The sequence below is a fragment of the Stomoxys calcitrans genome, chromosome 5 (assembly GCF_963082655.1).
Source record: "Stomoxys calcitrans chromosome 5, idStoCalc2.1, whole genome shotgun sequence".
Lineage (NCBI taxonomy): Eukaryota > Metazoa > Arthropoda > Insecta > Diptera > Muscidae > Stomoxys > Stomoxys calcitrans.
The window spans coordinates 62,321,951-62,344,596 of NC_081556.1; the positions used below are offsets into that span (position 1 = coordinate 62,321,951).

Genomic DNA, 22,646 nt, shown 5'->3' on the forward strand with positions numbered 1-22,646 from the left:
AGAGAGAATATGACCGTTGTCCCGCCCATAATATTAAAATCGTTCTGGGAGATTTTAATGCAAAGATAGGGAAGGAAGACATTTTTGGTCCAACAGTCGGAAAGTTTAGCCTCCACGGGATAACGTCCAGTAATAGGTTGAGGCTGATAGATTTCGCCGCGGCAAAAAACATGGTAGTTAGTAGCACCAGATTTCATCATAAAAATATTCACAAAGCCACATGGCTGTCACCCGATCAAAACACGAGAATCCAAATTGATCACGTTGTGATAGATGGAAGGCATTCATCCAGCGTGTTAGATGTACGATCGATCCGTGGAGCGAATATAGATTCGGATCATTAACTCGTTGCAGCAAAGGTTCGCACCCGTTTGAACATGGCGAGGAAAGTACGATCTGACACTGCACGGAAGCTGGACATTGAAAAGCTGCAAACACAACAAACGGGAACGGCATCTCCACTCGACTGACCCAACTGATTGATGAAAGCACTCCTTGTTCCAATGATATAATGGCGCAGTGGCAAACTATTGCCCACTCCATGGAAAATGCCGCGAAATCCTTACTTGGGTACCGGAAACCTCCTCCAAGAAACGCATGGTACGACCAAGAGTATCGAGATGCTACTGAATCCAAGACTGTGGCATATAGAGCAACCCTGCAATCAGTAGCAACGCGCCAGATGAAGGAGAGGTATCGGGAGAAAAGGAGAGAGGAGAAGCGTCTATTCCGCAAAAAGAAAAAGGAAATGAAAAGACGTGAGTGTGAGCGAATTGAGATGTAAAGGAGTCGGAATGAAGTCCGGAAATTCTACCAAAGAATTAAACATCAAACCGATGGCTTTGGTGCAGGCACATCCTCCTGCAGGGACAAAGAAGGAAATCTGGTAACTGACACAGATAACATGCTGAGGATATGGAAAGAACATTTTACCCAACTGCTGGTGTCCGATGTTGGCGGCAAAGAGGATACCGCAGAAGCAATCCCTGATGATGGTATAGAATGTTTACCTCCTAGTCAGAATGAGGTCCAAGTAGCAGTGACCCGACTAAACTACAACAAGGCAGCAGGAGCCGACGGTTTAACCGCTGAACTATTTAAGACCGTAGGCGACACGCTGATAAGGCGTACGCATCAGCTTATCTGCGCAATCTGGCTAGAAGAACGCATACCCGATGACTGGAACCTGAGCATACTATGCCCCATACACAAGAAAGGAGACAAGACGGAATGTGCCAACTACAGAGGAATAAGTTTCCTCCCCATCGCATACAAGATACTCTCGAGCGTACTGTGTGAAAGATTAAAACCTAAAGTCAATAAGATAATTGGGCCCTATCAATGCGGCTTTAGACCTGGTAAATCAACCCTAGACCAGATATTCACACTGCGCCAAATCCTGGAAAAGACCCGAGAAGGACAAATCAACACCTACCATTAATTAATTAATAAGACTTTGCAGGATGACACTTGCTGATACGCGTTCCTCAGTAAGAATAGGAAAGAATTTCTCCAAACCATTTAATATCACACGAGGTTTCAGACAAGGAGACAGCCTATCGTGTGACCTCTTTAATATCCTGGTGGAGAAGATTATACGAGATGCAGATGTGAATAGATATGGCACACTAGTCACATGCTACTCGCCTATGCCGACGACATCGATATCATAGGTCGGTCACCAGAAGTAGTAACTGCAGCCTTTGAAAGAATCGAAAGAGAGTAAGTGAAAATGGGTATGGCAGTAAATGGAGATAAGACGAAATGGATGGTTTCAACTCCCAAAAAGCTTTGCACAACCGAGCAGATAAAGGAAATGGAGAAAGTTTGGAACTATAACTTTGAGACAGTCAGTAACTTTATCTACCTCAGCACCGCCGTAACCGAAACGAATGACACCAGTTTTGAGATTAAGCGAAGAATAATACTGGCAAACAGATGCTACTTTGGACTAAGTAGGCAGTTTAGAAACAAGGCCACCTCTCGACAGACGAAAATTACACTATTCAAGACACTGATACTACCCGTGCTGTTATATGGTTCTGAAGCATGGGTACTTGTGGAAGTAGATGAGGCAGTGCTTGGACTATTTAAGAGAAAGATTCTTCGTAAAATATATGGACCAGTTTGCGTTAACGGAGAATATAGGTGACGTATGAACCACGAGCTGTATGAGCTGTATGTCGACGATAGCATAGTTATACGCATCAAAATACAACGGCTGCGTTGGATAGGTCATGTAGTCAGAATGGATGAAGAAGCTCCAGCAAAGAAGTCTTTTGAAGGCAAACACGGTGGTACACGCAAACCGGGAAGACCAAAAGCCCGATGAAAAGATCAAGTTGAGGAAGACACCTCGAAACTTGGTGTCAGAGATTTTAGAATGAGCGCAGAAGATCGAGGCGCTTGGAACGCTATTCTACGTTCGGCTAGTGGAACAAATATTTTGTCATTGCCAATTAAAGTAAAGTAAAGATCTTGGACAAGAAACTGAATTAGAAGTGTTACATGCGTGAGCATACTAAGAAGGCTCACAGATATTGGGAAAAATGTAGACGGGCCGTAGGCTTGAAATGGGGCTTGAATGCGAGGATAGTCCACAGACTTTACAGGATTGTGATTAGACCAATACTTACTTACGCCTCAGTAGTTTGGTGGACTGCGATGAAGAAAAATTGTCATGAAAGGATACTGCAACAGGTTCAGAGAACATGTTGTCTTGACATAGGCGGAGCGAAGATGACTACGCCCACTAGGGCATTGGAGACTATTCTAGATATTCGACCCAATGACATACAGATTAAGTGCGAGGCAGCCACTGCGGCTATGAGACTTAAAGCGATGAGAAAATGGATAGAGGATAGGAGCATATCATACCATCGCGGTATAATCGATGCGACGGTAAGAAACCCGAATGGATTAGATCAGATTTTCGATAGGATACCTGTGATGATGATGATGTGCACAGGAGGGGAAAACCACAGCGGATTTTTTTTTCTGATAGAACAGGATTTGAACCCAGGCGTTCAGCGTCATAAGCAGACATGCCAACCTCTGCGCTATGGTGGCCTCACTGTTTCCAACTGTCTGACCATAATCCGATCCTGCAGGTGGAGTTCGGGGCAATTGCGAAATGAGTGAGGTGGTGTGGTCTTCACGAGAGGACGTCGAGTGTGAACATCTTTACGGACAGTATACTCACAGTAAACTAAATCAGGGCAATAACAACCAAAACGGTGAGGTCACGAACAGTCTTGGAATGTAAGAAGGAGATTAACGCCTTTTCTGAGAATGGCACAATCCGCATTGTTTGGGTTCCGGACCATAAAATGAAAGAACAGAAGATTTGGCAGTGAAACCCAGAAACTGCCGTCAACAAACTCGATTAACCCGATGCCTTTCGGGTCTACGTACTGTGTAACAGCGAAACGATCTGTGGGACGGCAAAAATCATATGGGGAGATCCGGATCGCGAAAAGTCGAGGCTATTACTGAATGGAAGCAAGAAGGAGGTCAGTATAACTTTCGGTATCATAATGGGTCACATAGGACTACGAGCTCACTTATGCAGAATCGGTGCGGCAAGTAATAACATGTGAAGCGCATGTGGGGAAGGTTGGAGCATTTCCTATGTCATTGCCCGGCTTTCGCGGCCAACAGACACCCCAACTTAGGTGGGGACACAGTACCAGACATGTACCAACTTAGGGGAGTGTTATGGAAAACAATTAAGGATTTTGTAAGTTGCACGGAATTCCTATCTTTTCAACCTTATCTAAGTGGAGGCAATCATGGTTCCACGATAACATTAAACGACTTATCGACAATAGAGACATTGTATGCGGACTGGAAACGCTACAAGATGTCCCCGTTCCATGAGGAATATAAAGCAGCACGAGAGCATATAACGAAACAAATTCAACGAGTAAAATTTATTTTCTACGAATACAGATTTAGCTCTGCAGCAAATTCATAAATACATGGCAAATTATTCGGGAATTGATATAGAAAAATCCAAAGAACAAACACTCGATACTGGAATTGATGTTGACGCACTGAAGAAACAATTTGTGGACCTCAATCTGACCCCATGAGGTGATCTGCCATCTCTAATTTTACAACACCTGCTGCACGTTTAACCCAACCTACCAGCCGCAGCCCATACCTTTCACCATCTGAAGTCCTATCCTCCTGCCTTGCCGTCAAATCCAACGCTATGGGATCTCCATCCATCCAAAATTCTTTAAGCACAATCTCCTACCATTTCCTTCACATGTTACTTACATCCTTAATACAATAATAACAATAAGCACGTTTCCTTATTTGTGGACATATGATTAGATTATTCCTATTGTGAAACCTAATAAAGAATACAGGCCAATAACTATATGACCTTTCCTATCAAAAGTGTTTGAGAAAATCATCCGCAAGCAAATAACGTTGACCGGTTATAACGCCCAAATTTTTTTTGGGTTATATGTCCGCTTTAGAGGAGTTCATAACGCCAATTTTTTTCGGGTCTGTATACAGTCGGACATAAAACCCGACAGAGAGATGCCAATAAATTTATAAAATAATACCCAAAACATAAAAATTAAATTAAAAATCAAAATTGGATGTTAATTTTGAATTCAATTCACTCTAATTATTTATGCTACATAAATGCAAAAGCTGCACAAAAAGGATTACATTTTCTAGTTGTAATCACAAAAAATGTATAATAGGACTTGCAATGTATCATTAAACTACTAGACAAAACGGGCAATTAATTTGGATTGAGTCTGCCTGCATCTTTAGTGGTCATGACTCTCAAATAACTGAAAAAGTTTAACTTGATAGTCGCTCCTGCCTGTGGTTATAAGCAGTTGCTTATACGCACATTATATTTTGTATACGCCAAACATTTAAGTACCAAAATTTATGGCTCGCGCGACATAAATTTTTCGCCAGCAGCGCTTTCTACTTCTACACTCTTATTTTAAATGTTCACTTATTTACTCTTAAATATCTACATTATAGAAATATATTTATACCCTACACCACTACTGTGGTACAGGGTATTATAACTTGGTGAATTTGTTTGTAACACTCAGAAGGAAGAGAGATACATCCATTGATAAGTATACCGAACGCCTCAGGACCACTTTCTGATTCGGTTTAGCTATGTCCCTCCGTCTGTCTGTCAGTCAGTCCATGTTAATTTGTGTACAAAGTACAGTTCGCAATTTTCATTCGATCGTATTCAAATTTGCCACAAACATTTTCTTGGGCCAAGAGACAAAGCCTATTGAAATTGAAGAAATCGGTTCAGATTTGGATATAGCTTCCATATTGCAATTATATCGTCATTTTTACACCGATTCTCACGAAATTTTGCCTGAGGGATTCTCTTATAAGACTCGATATTATTGGTGAATTTCGTAGAAATCGGTTCAGATTTAGATATAGGTTCCATATTTATTTTCGTCCGATTTTGAATAATACTTAAGTAATTTGTTAACCGATCTTCTCAAAATTTGTTCAGTTCCAGATATAGCTCGCATATATATGCCTCTCCCGATTATTACTTTTAAGGCCATTGCTAAAGCATTTATTTATCGATCTTATGCACGGATTTTGTTCGAAATTCTAAATACCAAATTTAAGCAAATTTTATATCTGACGACTAAGCCTGTATATCCAATATGGAGAAGGGAATCAAAAGGTCGTCTTTGCCCGACTAGTCCATCCTTACTAGTTTTTTTTATAATTTTATATGCATCATTTTCGTTCAACTTGAATTGAATTTTCCTAAATCATTTTGAAAAAAAGCACGAATTCTGCACTATTCCAATCAAAAGTTAAAAATCAAAATTCTATCACTTCTTCCCAAACTCATATATACTATGCAGCCGAGGTATATTTTTGATTACTTACAATTCGTTCAGTCCACCAGAGGAAAAAATTGATTTTACCGCAGCACCGCGCCAAGATTTGTGATTGGCACTTTTCATACACTCAAAAAAACTTTGGAACCAACTACCAGCAACCAACTCCTAGGCAATGCAATGGCGTTCAAAACCACACAGATTGTTTGAACAGATTTAGTGTAACACCAACTTTTCAAGCATGTTAACTTTTAAAATCTAACGTTTTCCTTTTAATTGTTCTTCGTCACATATTCCTGTTTATAGTATTAATTGTGTCTTTACTTCCACCTACATAAATAGGTTAATGCTCTTGAAACTAATTTGTAAACGACATTACTTTTCTTTATTTTACATTATGCATAAAATACTTTGTTGCTCAAATAAATAATGTAAAATTTCTCACCCGCACAGTCAATGAAATATATAAATAAATTTTTCCTCCGAATCCCTATCAAATCCACAAGTCAAAAATGTAGTCCCAATTTTCGAAAATAAATCCCCAATTTGAGAAGAGATCCCAAATACTGGCAACACTGCCTCCAGCTATTTCGAACAGTAGTATGACAGACCAATTAGTTACTTCGACTCAGAAAATCCTTCATTAACTCCGTTTACACTGCTCTTTTAATCCGGATTTAATAGTTCGATCATCTGTCAATTACACTGAAAATATCAAAATTTAGGAAAATCGCAAAAAAAAAATTGGGTCCTTTATGACAAACGACACCTGTTGACCACTGCTTGTAAATTTGCTGTGGAGGCTACAAATATTGTTTGGCGCAAAGCATTTTTTGTACGTATTTATGGGACTTATGAAGTAAAAAAAACATTAGCTCGAATGGGGAAACGGGGCTCTGCATTTTGTAAACTCAAGGGGTTTTTCCAATTTTTTAATAAAATGGAACAGCGAAAATCCTATGGGGGGATCCAGATCGTGAGAAGACGAGGCTATTACTGAAAGGAAGTAAGAAGGAAGTCAGTATAGCTATTGGTATTATAACGGGACACGTAGGACTACAAGCTCTTGAAACTAATTTGTAAACGACATTACTTTTCTTTATTTTACATTATGCATAAAATACTTTGTTGCTCAAATAAATAATGTAAAATTTCTCACCCGCACAGTCAATGAAATATATAAATAAATTTTTCCTCCGAATCCCTATCAAATCCACAAGTCAAAAATGTAGTCCCAATTTTCGAAAATAAATCCCCAATTTGAGAAGAGATCCCAAATACTGGCAACACTGCCTCCAGCTATTTCGAACAGTAGTATGACAGACCAATTAGTTACTTCGACTCAGAAAATCCTTCATTAACTCCGTTTACACTGCTCTTTTAATCCGGATTTAATAGTTCGATCATCTGTCAATTACACTGAAAATATCAAAATTTAGGAAAATCGCAAAAAAAAATTGGGTCCTTTATGACAAACGACACCTGTTGACCACTGCTTGTAAATTTGCTGTGGAGGCTACAAATATTGTTTGGCGCAAAGCATTTTTTGTACGTATTTATGGGACTTATGAAGTAAAAAAACATTAGCTCGAATGGGAAAACGGGGCTCTGCATTTTGTAAACTCAAGGGGTTTTTCCAATTTTTTAATAAAATGGAACTGCGAAAATTCTATGGGGGGATCCAGATCGTGAGAAGACGAGGCTATTACTGAAAGGAAGTAAGAAGGAAGTCAGTATAGCTATTGGTATTATAACGGGACACATAGGACTACAAGCTCACTTATGTAAAATCGGTGTGGCATTTACTTTGTTATTGCCCGGCTTTCGCGTCTAACAGATATCGGCACTTAAGTTGGATCACAATATCAGACATGAACCATGTTAGGGGCGTGACATGGAAATAATTAAAGATTTTGTAAATAGCACGGAATTCCTAACTTAGATTTTCTTTTCAAAGTTACTTTTTTGTATATAGAGCGCACAATAAGCCGATTACTGGCTTAGTTGTATGTCCATAGTGGCATGAGCGAATCAACATCCGCACCCTCTTTTCAACCTTACCTAATAAAAAATTGCTTATATGGCATATGGCACCCGTTTATGATGACATATTTGGTTCAACTTCACCTAAAACGCATCTACAATAAGTCCTCTTCACAACAAATAAAAGCAAAAATTAATGTATTTAAGCTAGTTCTTTCAATTAAAGACTAATCAATGAAAATACTTTTCTTCACCAACAAATTTTCTCACATTTTTTGACTTCCAAACTGTATAACTTTGAATTGCGTAATCAGATATGGACCAAAGAACAGCAGCAAGCCACCTTAAGGCTGTATTACACGGCATGTAGTTATATTTAGACATGTTAAATTTAGCACATGTAGAGTTGTATATCTCGTGTGATACAAACGAAACTAACATACGAAAATCACTTTTCAAAATAGCACATGTAATTTGTTTCGATTAGAGCGTGCTCTATTCTTTCTGACAAAAACATAAAGAAATCAGCTGTTTTTGTTGTCAGTCGAATGAAAGCAACCCCAAATTAAATTGTTTTCACAAATTTTTGATTTAACCAGCTTTCTCACAACATCAACAATTTTAACGCAAAAAAAAATCAGCTTTTGCTCAAATTTGTAGGTTATGTCATACGAAAATGACATCCATGTTTGATAATAAAAATGATGAATCGTGTGTAAATTGGCAATATTATCAAACATTTTCAATTACACATGTATTCAAGTGGCATGTGATAAGACATCTACATGCCGTGTAATAGCGGCTTTAAAAATAAGTGCAGATGGTTGATATGCAGCGAATGGCAAGCTCACACCTCATACTAGTAATCGTTGTTGACGCTCTCTGCGACACTCTCAACGACCAAAACATAGAATACTCTTTTGAATTCGTTGAGCTATTGTAAGTGCTTTTGCTGATGAGCATAAAATGATTGCTTGCCTTGTTTTAGATTTTGAGCAAAAAAATGGATGTAAGTCTGCCAATTTTGAACAGACGGAGACAGGCAGCACGTACTATGCAGTTCTCTGATGTGGGCACGTTTTGCGGCAAAGTCGTTGCAAATTTTGTCACAAATCCAAATCATGCATCGAAATGAAATTCGAATCACAAATGCCATCGTGCAAACTACGAACCAATATCCTCCAAAATTTCAGCAGCAAAAAGTCGAATATCGCTGAAACTTGTGGAGATATTGTAAACCTCAATCACTATCCAGCAAAAATGGAATTTAAACAAGTAAAAGCGTGCTAAGTTCGGCCGGGCCGAATCTTATATACCCTCCACCATTTGTCGCATTTGTCGAGTTCTTTTCCCGCCATCTCTTCTTAGGCAAAAAAGGATATAAGAAAAGAGTTGCTTTGCTATTAAAACGATATCAAGATATGGTCCGGTTCGGACCACAATTAAATTATATGTTGGAGACCTGTGTAAAATTTCAGCCAATTCGTATAAGAATTGCGCCCATTGGGGCTCACGAAGTAAAATAGAGAGAATGATTTATATGGGATAATAAACACGTTTGTTGATGATCATGAGAGGATCCGTCGTACAAAATTTCAGGCATATCGGATAATAATTGCGACCTCTAGGGGTCAAGAAGTCAAGATCCCAGATCGGTTTATATGACAGCTATATCAGGTTATGAACCGATTTGAACAATACTTGGCACAGTTGTTGGATATCATAACAAAACACGTCGAGCAACATTTCAATCTGATCGGATAAGAATTGCGCACGCTAGAGGCTCAAGAAGTCAAGACCCAAGATCGGTTTATATGGCAGCTATATCAAAACATGGACCGATATGGCCCATTTACAATACCAACCGACCTACACTAATAAGAAGTACTTGTGCAAAATTTCAAGCAGCTAGCTTTACTCCTTCGGAAGTTAGCGTGCTTTCGACAGACAGACAGACGGACGGACGGACAGACGGACGGACAGACGGACGGACAGACGGACGGACATGGCTAGATCGACATAAAATGTCGCGACGATCAAGAATATATATACTTTATGGGGTCTCAGACGAATATTTCGAGTAGTTACAAACAGAATGACGAAATTAGTATACCCCCCATCTTATGGTGGAGGGTATAAAAATCGATCCACAAGGGAAGATGTGGCAACCCGAACAATTTTTCGAAATGCCGAAGTGACCAACTTAAGGGAACTGTCAAAGGAGCTCGGCCCACCTAGGGCATTGACGTTTTGCACATAATCTCGAAAACACCTCAGCTCTTACCATTTCAAATTTTCAAAGAGTTATCTCTATCCTTTCTCAAATGGCATATCTTTTATTAATTTTTTTTATTCGATTCTATCCAGTGCCACATCTGGCATTCAAAAAGCGCAATTGAAATACTGTATCTTAACATATTGCTTCCGAAGCTTAAAAAATTGCCGACCTCCTTGTTAAACAACACCCTCACCACAACAACACCAAAAAACACTCAACAACACCAGCACAATTTTTGCAAATCTTATACAAAACAATAATTTTCATAAAAGGCGAGGCTATTACTGAAAGGTAGTACAAAGGAGACCAGAATAAAGGACAAATAAGACTTTGAGCGCATTTATGGAGAATAGATGCGGCAAATGATAGATTGTGTAGGGCATGAGGTTATGATGGTGAAACATTGGAGCATTTCATATGTGACTGCTTGGTTTCCAACTTTTCCAAGTCATTAAAGCATGAAATAGTCTCTATATCCTTGCCGACTTGCAACTAGTGTTATTCTGAATGTTGCAACCCAAGTAGGATATCCCATGTTATTGCACATATGCAGGCTCTCATATCACACCCTCTATAAAACCCAAAAGGAAATTTCTCTATTCTATCCGATTTTATGTATCAGACATGATGTTGTCATCACCATTAAACATAAAAACAGACCGCTAGATTTACACAATAAAGATTTTTAAAGGACATTTTCATACCTTTCCAAAATTGTGTAAAACATTCCCTAAATCGGACTCTATATATTCTAAATTCCATGTGGACTTCGCTAAATTCGGTGCAAAAATCTCTATTTGAGAAATGTGCCCTTATATGAGAGCTACTATAAACCATTGGTTGATTCGTCCATTGGTCGGAATATACTTTTGCCATGCCGAGAAAAAGTCGCTTTCTAATTTTGGACAAATTGGAACAAACATAGGGTTTCAGAGCAAAAATACCGAAAGTTCGAGGTAGGTTTGTATGGGACCTACACCTAAAGTTGGATTAATATGGACCTTATTCGATATATTCGCATTTTATAGATTTAAAATCTTTAATCTGGGGCTCGATTCATATGGTTCATATAAAAAATATGGACTGTGATGAGTATATTTTAATAAACTTTTCAAAATTTCAGAAAACCCGGACATTAAATATGTCTTTTAGGGGTTGACGAATTCAAATCTATAGTCGAGCCTATACGGTGGCAAGGAAAAGATATACTCCTATATGGACGAATTATTATTTTTCATCTGAATACCTCAGTCGAAGTTCATCAAATCGATTTAACCATGTAATAATATTATCAAATTTTGCCTTACTATTCAATTTCAAAAATATATTTACCACAACAAGAGTAAACTGAGGAGAATCAAATCGTAGCACTTAAGAATTAAGCATCTAAGAAAAATTTTAAACATTTCTTTTTAATGAACTCGATTTTTTGCAACGCAGCACTAACTTAGCAGCAATATAAGCACAGCAGAACTTGTTTCTTTATGCTGCTTTTTTCTCTGTGCAGCTTTCTTTTCGACTATTCGACTTCAAAATCTATTATACGTACCTGTGAACTTTGACTTTTTACTAAAAATTCGACTAATCGAGTGGTTGAAAGTCGACTTTGGGATCCCTAATACGTCCATAGTGTCATGGGACGGATTAAAATCCGCACCTTTTCAACCTAACCAAATCTAATCTAAAAATAGTCATGAAGAAAATTTTGTCGAAATTTCGTTTTTAGAGAAAATTTTATCGAGAATAATTCATTGAAATGTGTCTTTATCATTAACTGAAAAAGGAAAGTAATCCCTAAAATTTCTAAAAGGTTTTATTTTCATAAAGAAATGAAAATGAACTTATCATGTAAAAATTTCAAAAACATGTACCGGGTTTTTTAAAAGCCTTATTTTTCGAATAGTTCGATACACAAGTTTGTAGAAATAGACGGTTTAAAAAAGATTTGGTGACAATAAATATATCAATGCATTGATTTTCCATTCGCACAGACTAGTCTGATGGAATTAAGATCGGATTTATTTGCCATTTCGTAATCGGAAATATATATAATAAAGTTGAATTCGAAAAATAAAGTTGAATTCGAAAACTTGTTGCCATCGGGGTTACCGGAGCACGCTTGATGATATCTGCTGTTATTTGAAACCATAAATTTCTTCATCATAGTTTTATGCACTTTTGATTGAGGGTGATTTTTTAGCTATTATCTTTTTGGTAACGCTAGTTTAAACAGCTCACGTACGTTTCGTGTTTTGTTTCACTGTCAAACATCTTTAGTTTGGTCTGTAATTAAACCGTGAATCGTCTTACAAACGAACAACGCTTGCAAATTATTGAATTTTATTATCCAGATGTGTGCTCCTTCCTCATTTTTGGCACAATGGGTACGTAAATAAGCAGAACTGTCGATTTAAGAGTGAAGATCAGCCAGAAGCATTGCAAGAGCTACCAATGCAGGCAGAAAAAATCACAGTTTGGTGCGGTTTATGGACTCGTGGCATCATTAGACCTTATTTCTTCAAAGATGATGCGAATCGTAACGTAACTGTAAATAGTGGGCGCTATCGTGAGATGATATCCAATTTTTTGTTGGCCCAAAATGCAACAGCTTTACTTGCATGACATGTGTCACATTTCAACAAGACGGTGCCACATGCCACAAAGAACGCGTAACAATGGACCTATTGAGAGGCGAGTTCGGTGAACATTTTATTTCACGTTCGTGACCGGTCAATTAGCCGCCTAGATCGTATGATTTAATGCCTTTAGACTATTTTTTGTGGGGCTATATTAAAGTTCGTTTCTATACAGACAATCCCGCTCCAATTGACGCATTTGAAGACAACTTTGAAGCATTTATTCGTGAGATACTGGCCGAAATATTGAGCCGAAAGAGTATGCAAAAATTAAACTAAGCGAATGGATCATTTGAGGCGCAGTCACGGTCAACATTTGCATAAACTAATTTTCAAACATTAAATTATATGGACCGTATTATCGATTCAGATGAAGATTTCATGCATTTTTCTGATTTAAATGTGTTTTTTTTATGAAAAACTTTCATATAAAAATCACCCTTTATATAATATTCTCAATACTCGTAATTGTTGCGTTACTGATTAAAAAATTAATTAACATATTTCAGATGGAAAATCGTTAGCAGCTTCCCGCGATGTAAAATTCATAGAGACGTCTAGTGGAATTCAGCACAACGTAGATGAGCTACTGGTGGGTGTTTTAAAACAGGTACGCATTTTTTTAATATTATTACGGCTTTGTTCACAAAACTATATGAAGCCTTAAAATAGGTTTATTTGACAGTTCTATAATAGATATATACCTAATAATCCTATTTCCAATTTACGTTAAGTTTTGTGAATAATGCCGTTAATGTCTAAAGGAAGAATTTTTATCGTTACTTTTGATCGGGTATTTCATTGCACCATCAACTGGGAATCTTCGTCATTCTCGCAAATTAAAAACCTGAAAGACTTTCATAAGAAACGAATTAAGATTAAATTTATTTATTTATTTACCATAAAAAGTGAATAATTGTGGAATATATATATATATATATATATATATATATATATATATATATATATATATATATATATATATATATATATATATATATATAAATATATATATATATATATATATATATATATATATATATATATATATATATATAAATATATATATATATATATATATATATATATATGTGTGTGTAGAAAAAGACTTTTAAATTTCAACAAATTTATATAAAGGGTGATTTTTTTGAGGTTAGGATTTTCATGCATTAGTATTTGACAGATCACGTGGGATTTCAGACATGGTGTCAAAGAGAAAGATGCTCAGTATGCTTTGACATTTTATCATGAATAGACTTACTAACGAGCAACGCTTGCAAATCATTGAATTTTATTACCAAAATCAGTGTTCGGTTCGAAATGTGTTCATTCACCGTAACATTGCGTCCAACAGCATCTTTGAAAAAATACGGTCCAATGATTCCACCAGCGTACAAACCACACCAAACAGTGCATTTTTCGGGATGCATGGGCAGTTCTTGAACGGCTTCTGGTTGCTCTTCACTCCAAATGCGGCAATTTTGCTTATTTACGTAGCCATTCAACCAGAAATGAGCCTCATCGCTGAACAAAATTTGTCAAAATTTGAACACATTTCGAACCGAACACTGATTTTGGTAATAAAATTCAATTATTTGCAAGCGTTGCTCGTTAGTAAGTCTATTCATGATGAAATGTCAAAGCATACTGAGCATCTTTCTCTTTGACACCATGTCTGAAATCCCACGTGATCTGTCAAATACTAATGCATGAAAATCCTAACCTCAAAAAAATCACCCTTTATATATATATATATATATATATATATAAATATATATATATATATATATATAAATATATATATATATATATATATATATATATATATATATATATATATATATATATATATATATAAATATATATATATATATATATATATATATATATATATATATATATATATAAATATATATATATATATATATATATATATATATATATATATATATATATATATATTTATATATATATATATATATATATTTATATATATATATATATATATATATATATAAAGGGTGATTTTTTTGAGGTTAGGATTTTCATGCATTAGTATTTGACAGATCACGTGGGATTTCAGACATGGTGTCAAAGAGAAAGATGCTCAGTATGCTTTGACATTTCATCATGAATAGACTTACTAACGAGCAACGCTTGCAAATAATTGAATTTTATTACCAAAATCAGTGTTCGGTTCGAAATGTGTTCAAATTTTGACAAATTTTGTTCAGCGATGAGGCTCATTTCTGGTTGAATGGCTACGTAAATAAGCAAAATTGCCGCATTTGGAGTGAAGAGCAACCAGAAGCCGTTCAAGAACTGCCCATGCATCCCGAAAAATGCACTGTTTGGTGTGGTTTGTACGCTGGTGGAATCATTGGACCGTATTTTTTCAAAGATGCTGTTGGACGCAATGTTACGGTGAATGAACACATTTCGAACCGAACACTGATTTTGGTAATAAAATTCAATGATTTGCAAGCGTTGCTCGTTAGTAAGTCTATTCATGATAAAATGTCAAAGCATACTGAGCATCTTTCTCTTTGACACCATGTCTGAAATCCCACGTGATCTGTCAAATACTAATGCATGAAAATCCTAACCTCAAAAAAATCACCCTTTATATAAATTTGTTGAAATTTAAAAGTCTTTTTCTACACACACATATATATATATATATATATATATATATATATATATATATATATATATATATATATATATATGTAGATATACATTTATATCGTAGAAAAAGATTTTTAAATTTCAACAACCCACAAATATTCACTTTTCATGGTAAATAAATAAATAAATTTAATCTTAATTCGTTTCTTAAGTAAGTCTTTCAGGTTCTTAATTTGAGAGAATGACGGAGAAGTAACGAAGATTATCAGTTAATGTAGCAATGAAATACAAATACGTATATCGTTTGAGGAATTATATGACACCTGACATTGTTCATCAATTAATATTATAGTACCAAAGTATATCTGTAAATATGTAAAGGTGCATAAAATTCGTTGTCAATTCGAAAATTAATTGTTATTATATATTTGTAAGATACATCCTCACGTGAAATAGACCAAAATTGTCATAAAATCACATCCATGTGTACAGAGAGCAATAAATAATTATATAAAGAGTCTGTCTATCAACATGTCTTCCTATCAGACAGTGACCTGTCATGACGGACACAATGACTGTGACGTCTGTTCTAGCCAGCGGTAGACCTCATCTAGTCTAGATTTGGCCACATAATTTTGGAATGTTCACAACCCCCTTTTGTGACCATCTATCACTCTATGCCCTTCGGGCCTGATCCTGAAAACCTAGCTTACATGTCGTTAAAGGCATACCCACAGATTCCAATTCCCCTGGAATGTGTAAAGTAGTTCCTACACAGAAAAAATTAATAACTAGGTTCAGTTAACAAATTTGTACGATCAATTAAAAAATTTGCTGAAACCGGTCCTATAAAGGAATTTGAATTATTGATTATCAATTTTGCAATTTAGATTTATGACAAACTCGAAAATCCAATAAAAGTTGTTATTATCTCCATGAACAAATTATTTAAAAAAAGGCCCTTTCTTTTAAGCAGCCAATCACCCTGGCTCTTTTACAATACACAAAACAAAAATTTCCTTCAATTTGCAATCTAAACTTCTAGGGTTCACGATTCCATCTTGGCCTTAAAGGTTTGTGTACAATATATTTGTTAGTACTTTACTCCTAAGAACCTTTCATTTGATATCAACATTGACCGCCCTTAAGATACTTTGATATCAAATTCATACACTGCTCTTAAATATCTTGATTTCGAATGACAATATGGTCATAGTTAGGTTACATGTCCGTTAAGCTCTTTTGTGGTTAAGGCTCTCTGAAAGATGAATCCATGTTTTAATGTTTGGTTGATACCATACTTCTAAAACCCTCGCAATTGAGTACTACCCTATCATTATCGTTGGTTTTAGAGGCTGAGATGACCCTCAGACACATGACGCCATATTTCTATGTCAGATTCGCTAAACCTTCCTTTTGAGACACCATATTGCTTTGATTACGCTTTCGTCGTGTTGCCTCTAAGATTCCCAAAGCGGATATGTACTACTTGGGAATGTTAGTGGAAAAGCGACCTACCGCATATACCGTTTTTTTATCATTTCAAGAAAATAGATTACGTCGCCTATACGGATATAAAAACAAAAGAAAATTGTTTTTTTACATAATAAAGTTATGAGCCCATCACATATTGCAAACTACTGCATCCTCTCCCCTACTTTTTAAACTGTCCACCAACTAATTCTTTCATTGAGTGCATATACTTTGACTGAGCACAATCATTCATAACCGGCTATTTTTTCAATTTTCACTTCTATGTTTGAATACAAAAAGTGACACCCACTCACCTACTGCACACGACCTGTACTGCAGTCACGAAATTGTTTGTCTTGTTGTGTAGGCTCTAAATAAATATACATACAAACAACAAAATTCCAAATGTCTTAGAGATTGGCTCAACAACATTTATCGCGCACCTCACTTTCACTACACCCCCACCTACTATAAATATCCCAGTAGCCCAGGCCACTAGTTCCAAACCTGTTTATTCACTAGTGCCAAAGTAATCAGGACTAGTTCCACTTTTGTTTACTTTCAGTGTAAACAACTGGTGAATTTAAAATAGGTTTGTCATTGGAGTAACCAGCTGACCCTGGAACTAGTAAATCTGCTTATTCCAACAAACTAGTTCCACTTTTGTTTACTTTCAGTGTAAACAACTGGTGAATTTAAAATAGGTTTGTCATTGGAGTAACCAGCTGACCCTGGAACTAGTAATTCTGCTTATTCCAACAAACTAGTTCCGCAATTGATTTCTGGTGACACTTGTGACATTTGTCAATGTTTTTTTTTTTATTTTCCGCTTGCTTTCAGTTTTTTTTTTTCTGTCACTCTCTCTACTTAAACAATTTTCAATTTTGTAAGTTTTGTCAATGGTCGGCAAGGAGATTTGAACTTATCATCTTATGTTTTGTAGTCTTCTACGCATCCTCCGTGTCTTCCACGCATCCACCATCTCTTTGATAATTATGAAATAACACATTCAGCATTACTGCAAGGCAATAATTTTCTCAATAAAATTAAATCCAAAACAATGAGAAATCGCGTTTAAAAATTTTTATCAATGAGAAACACATAAAATCTTACGAAGAATTTTCTAAAATTAGTTTAATGAAAAAATAACAAAAAAATTTACGGCCGGGGGACTCGAACCTAGTTTTGCGAAAATATCAGTGACATTTTTGAATTTTTGGTGGCGCAAATTCGTTTTCGCACTCAAGAAGCACGATCATTTTTTTAAACCGAACCCCGTCAGCAGTACCTGTTGCTATTTCGGCAAATAGTATTTCAGAGTCAAAGCATAAATATCTACATTTCTTTGAATTCTGCGTATAATGCAACAGCAGGGACAAAGTTCGCTTTTAAAGTTAGCTACTGAAATAGATGATGGTGCCAACTGGTTTCTGGATGTACAACTGGGTAGTGATACTCTTTCTCTCGCACGTCTACCAGTTGGTTTTTTTCTCTCACCACTAATACTCCCACCCATGGCTTTGCATTCACACCTATAACGAATGCTTTAAAAAACAACCAACAACAATTTGCTATGTTTATGTTTTATAGCTTCTTCTTGCTTTATTGAACATTATTTCTTTATTTTCATGGCTTTCCTTTAGGGAGATGTAATAATCCCCTAAATTACTTTTGGGGCTTATTTCTCTTTTTAGAGTTTGGATGGTTTTTTATTGGAGGCTATTTCGTAGTGCCGAACTTTCAAAAAAATATAAGAGAGCTGTTTTGTTATTTTAAAAACAAAAAAGGTCATAAAGTCCAATGGGCGTTCTGGCCGATTTTTCGGCGGTCATAATGTAGATCATAACGGCCAAAAATGTTTTTGGGCGTTAAAGCCCATTTGTGTCAATAAGAAGTATCTGTGCAAAACTTCAAGCGGCTGTCTTTAGGCGTTCGACTGCTATCTTGATTTCGATAGACAGACGGACGGACAACAATAACATGAAACAAGTAAAAAACGTTTTACAAACACATTTTATCCAAAAATTTGTAATGTTAAGAACAAATTTGTAATGTTTAGAATGGGATATGAATCAGGAAGAATATGTCATCGATATCCCAGTATGATTCGATTGTACTCGGAACGGTTACCGATAGGTCTTATAAATCCCAATGTTCGATATTCCAGTGGAATCGACTAAAAATGCCCATTCTATAGGCTTAATAAGAGTCGGGAGATCGGTCTAAATGCCGTATATTTCCAAATATGACCCGATCTGAATGGAACTAGCCATGTCCGTCTGTCGAAATCCCGATAGCGATCGAACGCATGGTGAGTACCCGAGATTCGACCCGGCCGAACTTAGCACGCTTTTACCAGTCTTCCAGTCAGTGATTGAAAGATTGGAATTGCAGTCCCCTAGTCTCCCAAGTATGGATTCAGGATCTGAGGGAATCCTTGGTATCAAATTGTGTGCCATTGGTCGAGAAGGAATATCTTCCTTCTTGACTAAATCCAATGCTGTGCCTGGCCAGATCTCGCTAATCTTCTATAGAGCCCAACGATACAATTCAGCTGAGCGTTGATCCCCAAAAGCAATTAGTTTGTATCGGCCCCGGTACTAGCCTGCTTCATCACATATTGGAGGAGGCCCAGGCAATTCGGCAATGAAGTTTGAGTCTACAGATGACAATCCATTGACTATCCCACTCCAATAGTTCGTTGGTATGCAGCACTGTTTTTCTCCCTTGCCGAAAACTACCATCACCAAGCTGTCCTTAGCGACGTTAACCAAGGTCTTTGGACCCTTATTACTATTGTTCGCCTTAGTTCTTTTAGGCATGGGATGCGCTCCAGATGACAATTTCAGAGAGCCAAAACCCCTTAAAGAACAAACATGTTCATACTTTACATTTGAAATTGCCATATTAGTAAACAAAATATATATTGAAATTTTAGTAATAAACTCATGGAATAAAGTTTGCTGAAAATAACAAACTCTTTCTGCTACATATAAGTAGTTAATTTTGCTGCTTTTATGGCAGTAATTCTGCTATTACAGTAGCAGTTCTGCAATTTCAGAGCAGCAGGCTGACTATTGAAAAGTCTGTTGTATGCTAAAAAAGACTGCTGCTGAATTATAAAGGAATGGAAATCAGCCCTAGAAAAACACTGGATGACCGGGGAGATTCGCAATATTGGGAAAGAGGTCGCCAGTTTTTTAACAGAGCACGTCGTAAAAAAGCGGAAGTTTATTGGGATGTGTATTATACAAGGAATACAATAAGATTACCAGAGCGGTAAAACGTGCCTCCTGGAAGCTTTTCTGTGACCAAGTCGTCCTTTCTTCTCAAAACCATGGAACGTTTGTAGGCACCAAGATAAAGAGTAGGACATCCGACATCTGGCAAGGTCTAATACGTAGTTGTGATCTTGGACAGGAAACTGAATTGGAAGCGAACTGAGAAGGAACCACAGGTTCATAGAACATGTTGTCTTGCCATATCGCCCACTAGGGCAATTTTACAATGCAATTTTTGCCAATGAACATTCCACCAAGGAATGTTCATATCAATGAGTGCAGTCCGATTCAAGTTTGAGCTCCATGATAAGAGGCCTCCTTTTTATAGCCGAGTCCGAACTGCGTGTCGCAGTGCGACACCTCTTTGGAGAGAAGTTTTACATGACATAGTATCTCACAAATGTTTCCAGCATTAGGAAGGGAAAACCATCGCTGAAAATTTTTTCTGATGGTCTAGCCAGGATTCGAACCCAGGTGTTTAGCGTCATAGGCGGACATGCTAACCTCTGCGCTACGGTGGCCTCCTAGGGCACCGGAGCCTATTCTAGATATCCGACCCATTGACATACAGATTAAGTGTGAGGCAGCCACTGCGGCTATGAGACTTAAGCCGATGAGAGAATGGATTGAGAATGGGAGCAGCTCATACCAACGAGGTGACGATCGGAAATCTGGAAGGAAGGGAAGAGGTTTCCGACCGGATACCTGAGATGAACCTTGAAGTCGAGTGCGAGGCACTGCTGCCAGAGAAACAATGTTGGATTGACGGAACCCTAGTGTTGCCATCTGGAAGATCATGTTACACAGATGGATCAAAGCTAGAGGACAGAGTGGGCCTGAGGGTCTACATTGAGAACCCTGGGAATGAGATCTGTTTTAGACTGTCTGACCATAATACGGTCCTGCAGGCGAAGATCAGGGCGATCACGGAATGCGTGAAGTGGTGTGGTGCTAACGCGAGGACATCGAGTGTGAACATCTTTGCCGACAGTAAAGTTACCATAAGGGCAATAACAACCAGGACGGTAAGGTCACGAACAGTCGTGCAGTGTAAGAAGAAGATAAACGTATTCCGTGAGGATGGCAAAAACCAGCACTTACGTGGAACACAATACCAGACATGAACCAACTTAGGGGAGTGGTATTGAAAACAATTAAGGATTTTGTAAGTAGCACGGAATTACTAATTTAAAATTTTCGTTGTAGAGATTACTTTATAGTTTTTAGAGCACACAACAAGCAGATTACTGGCTTAGGTGAATGCCCATTGTGGCATGGGGCGGATTTATATCTGCACCCTCTTTTCAACCTAACATAGCCTAACCTAATTATAAAGGGGCTGTTAGAAGAAGAAAAATACAAATGTAAATGTGTGTCTCAGTGGATGTTTATAATCACCACGGAATGTAAAGTTTAATCTTTTTTCTTAAAATTTAGAAACAAAAGGCCATGCCAGTCATTTACCCATTAGTAAAGCAATAACAAACAAGTAGGAGCGTGCTAAGTTCGGCCGGGCCGAATCTTATATACCCTCCACCATGGTTGCATCTGTCGAGTTCTTTGCGCAGTATCTGTTTTTAGGCAAACAAAGTATAATGAATAAGGACGGAGGAGCAGCTATATCAAGTTATAGTCCGATTCGGGGCTTAAGAAGCGAAATCGGGAGATCGGTTTATATGGAAGCTGTGTCAAGCTATAAATCGATTCTAACCATATTGCACACCTTGAATGCCATGGGAGGAGCCGTTGCACAAAATTTGTGCCAAATCGGATGAGAATTACGCTCTCTAGAGGCTCAAGAAGTCAAGACCCAAGACCGGTTTATATGGCAGCTATATCGGCTTATGGACCGATTAGGACCATACTTCGCACAGTTGTTGAAAGTGATATCAAAACACTATTTGTAAAATTTCAGTCAAATCGGAAGAGAATTGCGCCCTCTAGAGGCTCAAGAAGTCAAGACCCAAGATCGGTTCATATGGCAGCTATATCAGCTTATGGACCGATTAGGACCATGCTTCGCACAGTTGTTGAAAGTGATATCAAAACACTATGTGTAAAATTTCAGTCAAATCGGAAGAGAAATGCGCCCTCTAGAGGCTCAAGAAGTCAAGACCCAAAATCGGTTTATATGGCAGCTATATCAGATAATGGACCGATTAGGACCATACTTCGCACAGTCGTTGGAAGTGATATCAAAACACTACGTACAAAAATTCACTCAAATCGGACGTGAATTGCGCCCTCTAGAGACTCAAGAAGTCAAGACCCAAGATCGGTTTATATGGCAGCTATATCAAAACATGGACCGATTTGGCCCATTTACTATCCTAACCGACCTACACTAATAAGAAGTATTTGTGCAAAATTTCAAGCGGCTAGCTCTACTCCTTCAAAAGTTAGCGTGCTTTCGACAGACAGACGATCGGACGGACGGACATGGCTAGTTCGACTAAAAATTTCACGACGACCAAGAATATATATACAATACTTTATGGGG

The 22,646-nt window shown here is 37.3% G+C and overlaps 1 protein-coding gene across 1 annotated transcript in view; it reads left to right on the forward strand.

The window, feature by feature from the left end:
* The window catches only part of LOC106084907 (uncharacterized), a 146,785-nt gene that overhangs the window by 111,124 nt on the left and 13,015 nt on the right, over positions 1-22,646 (forward strand). Inside the window, exon 9 of the mRNA XM_013248875.2 lies at positions 13,274-13,374. Within this exon, the coding sequence (XP_013104329.2) occupies positions 13,274-13,374 (101 nt within the window). The remainder of the gene's footprint in view (positions 1-13,273; positions 13,375-22,646) is intronic.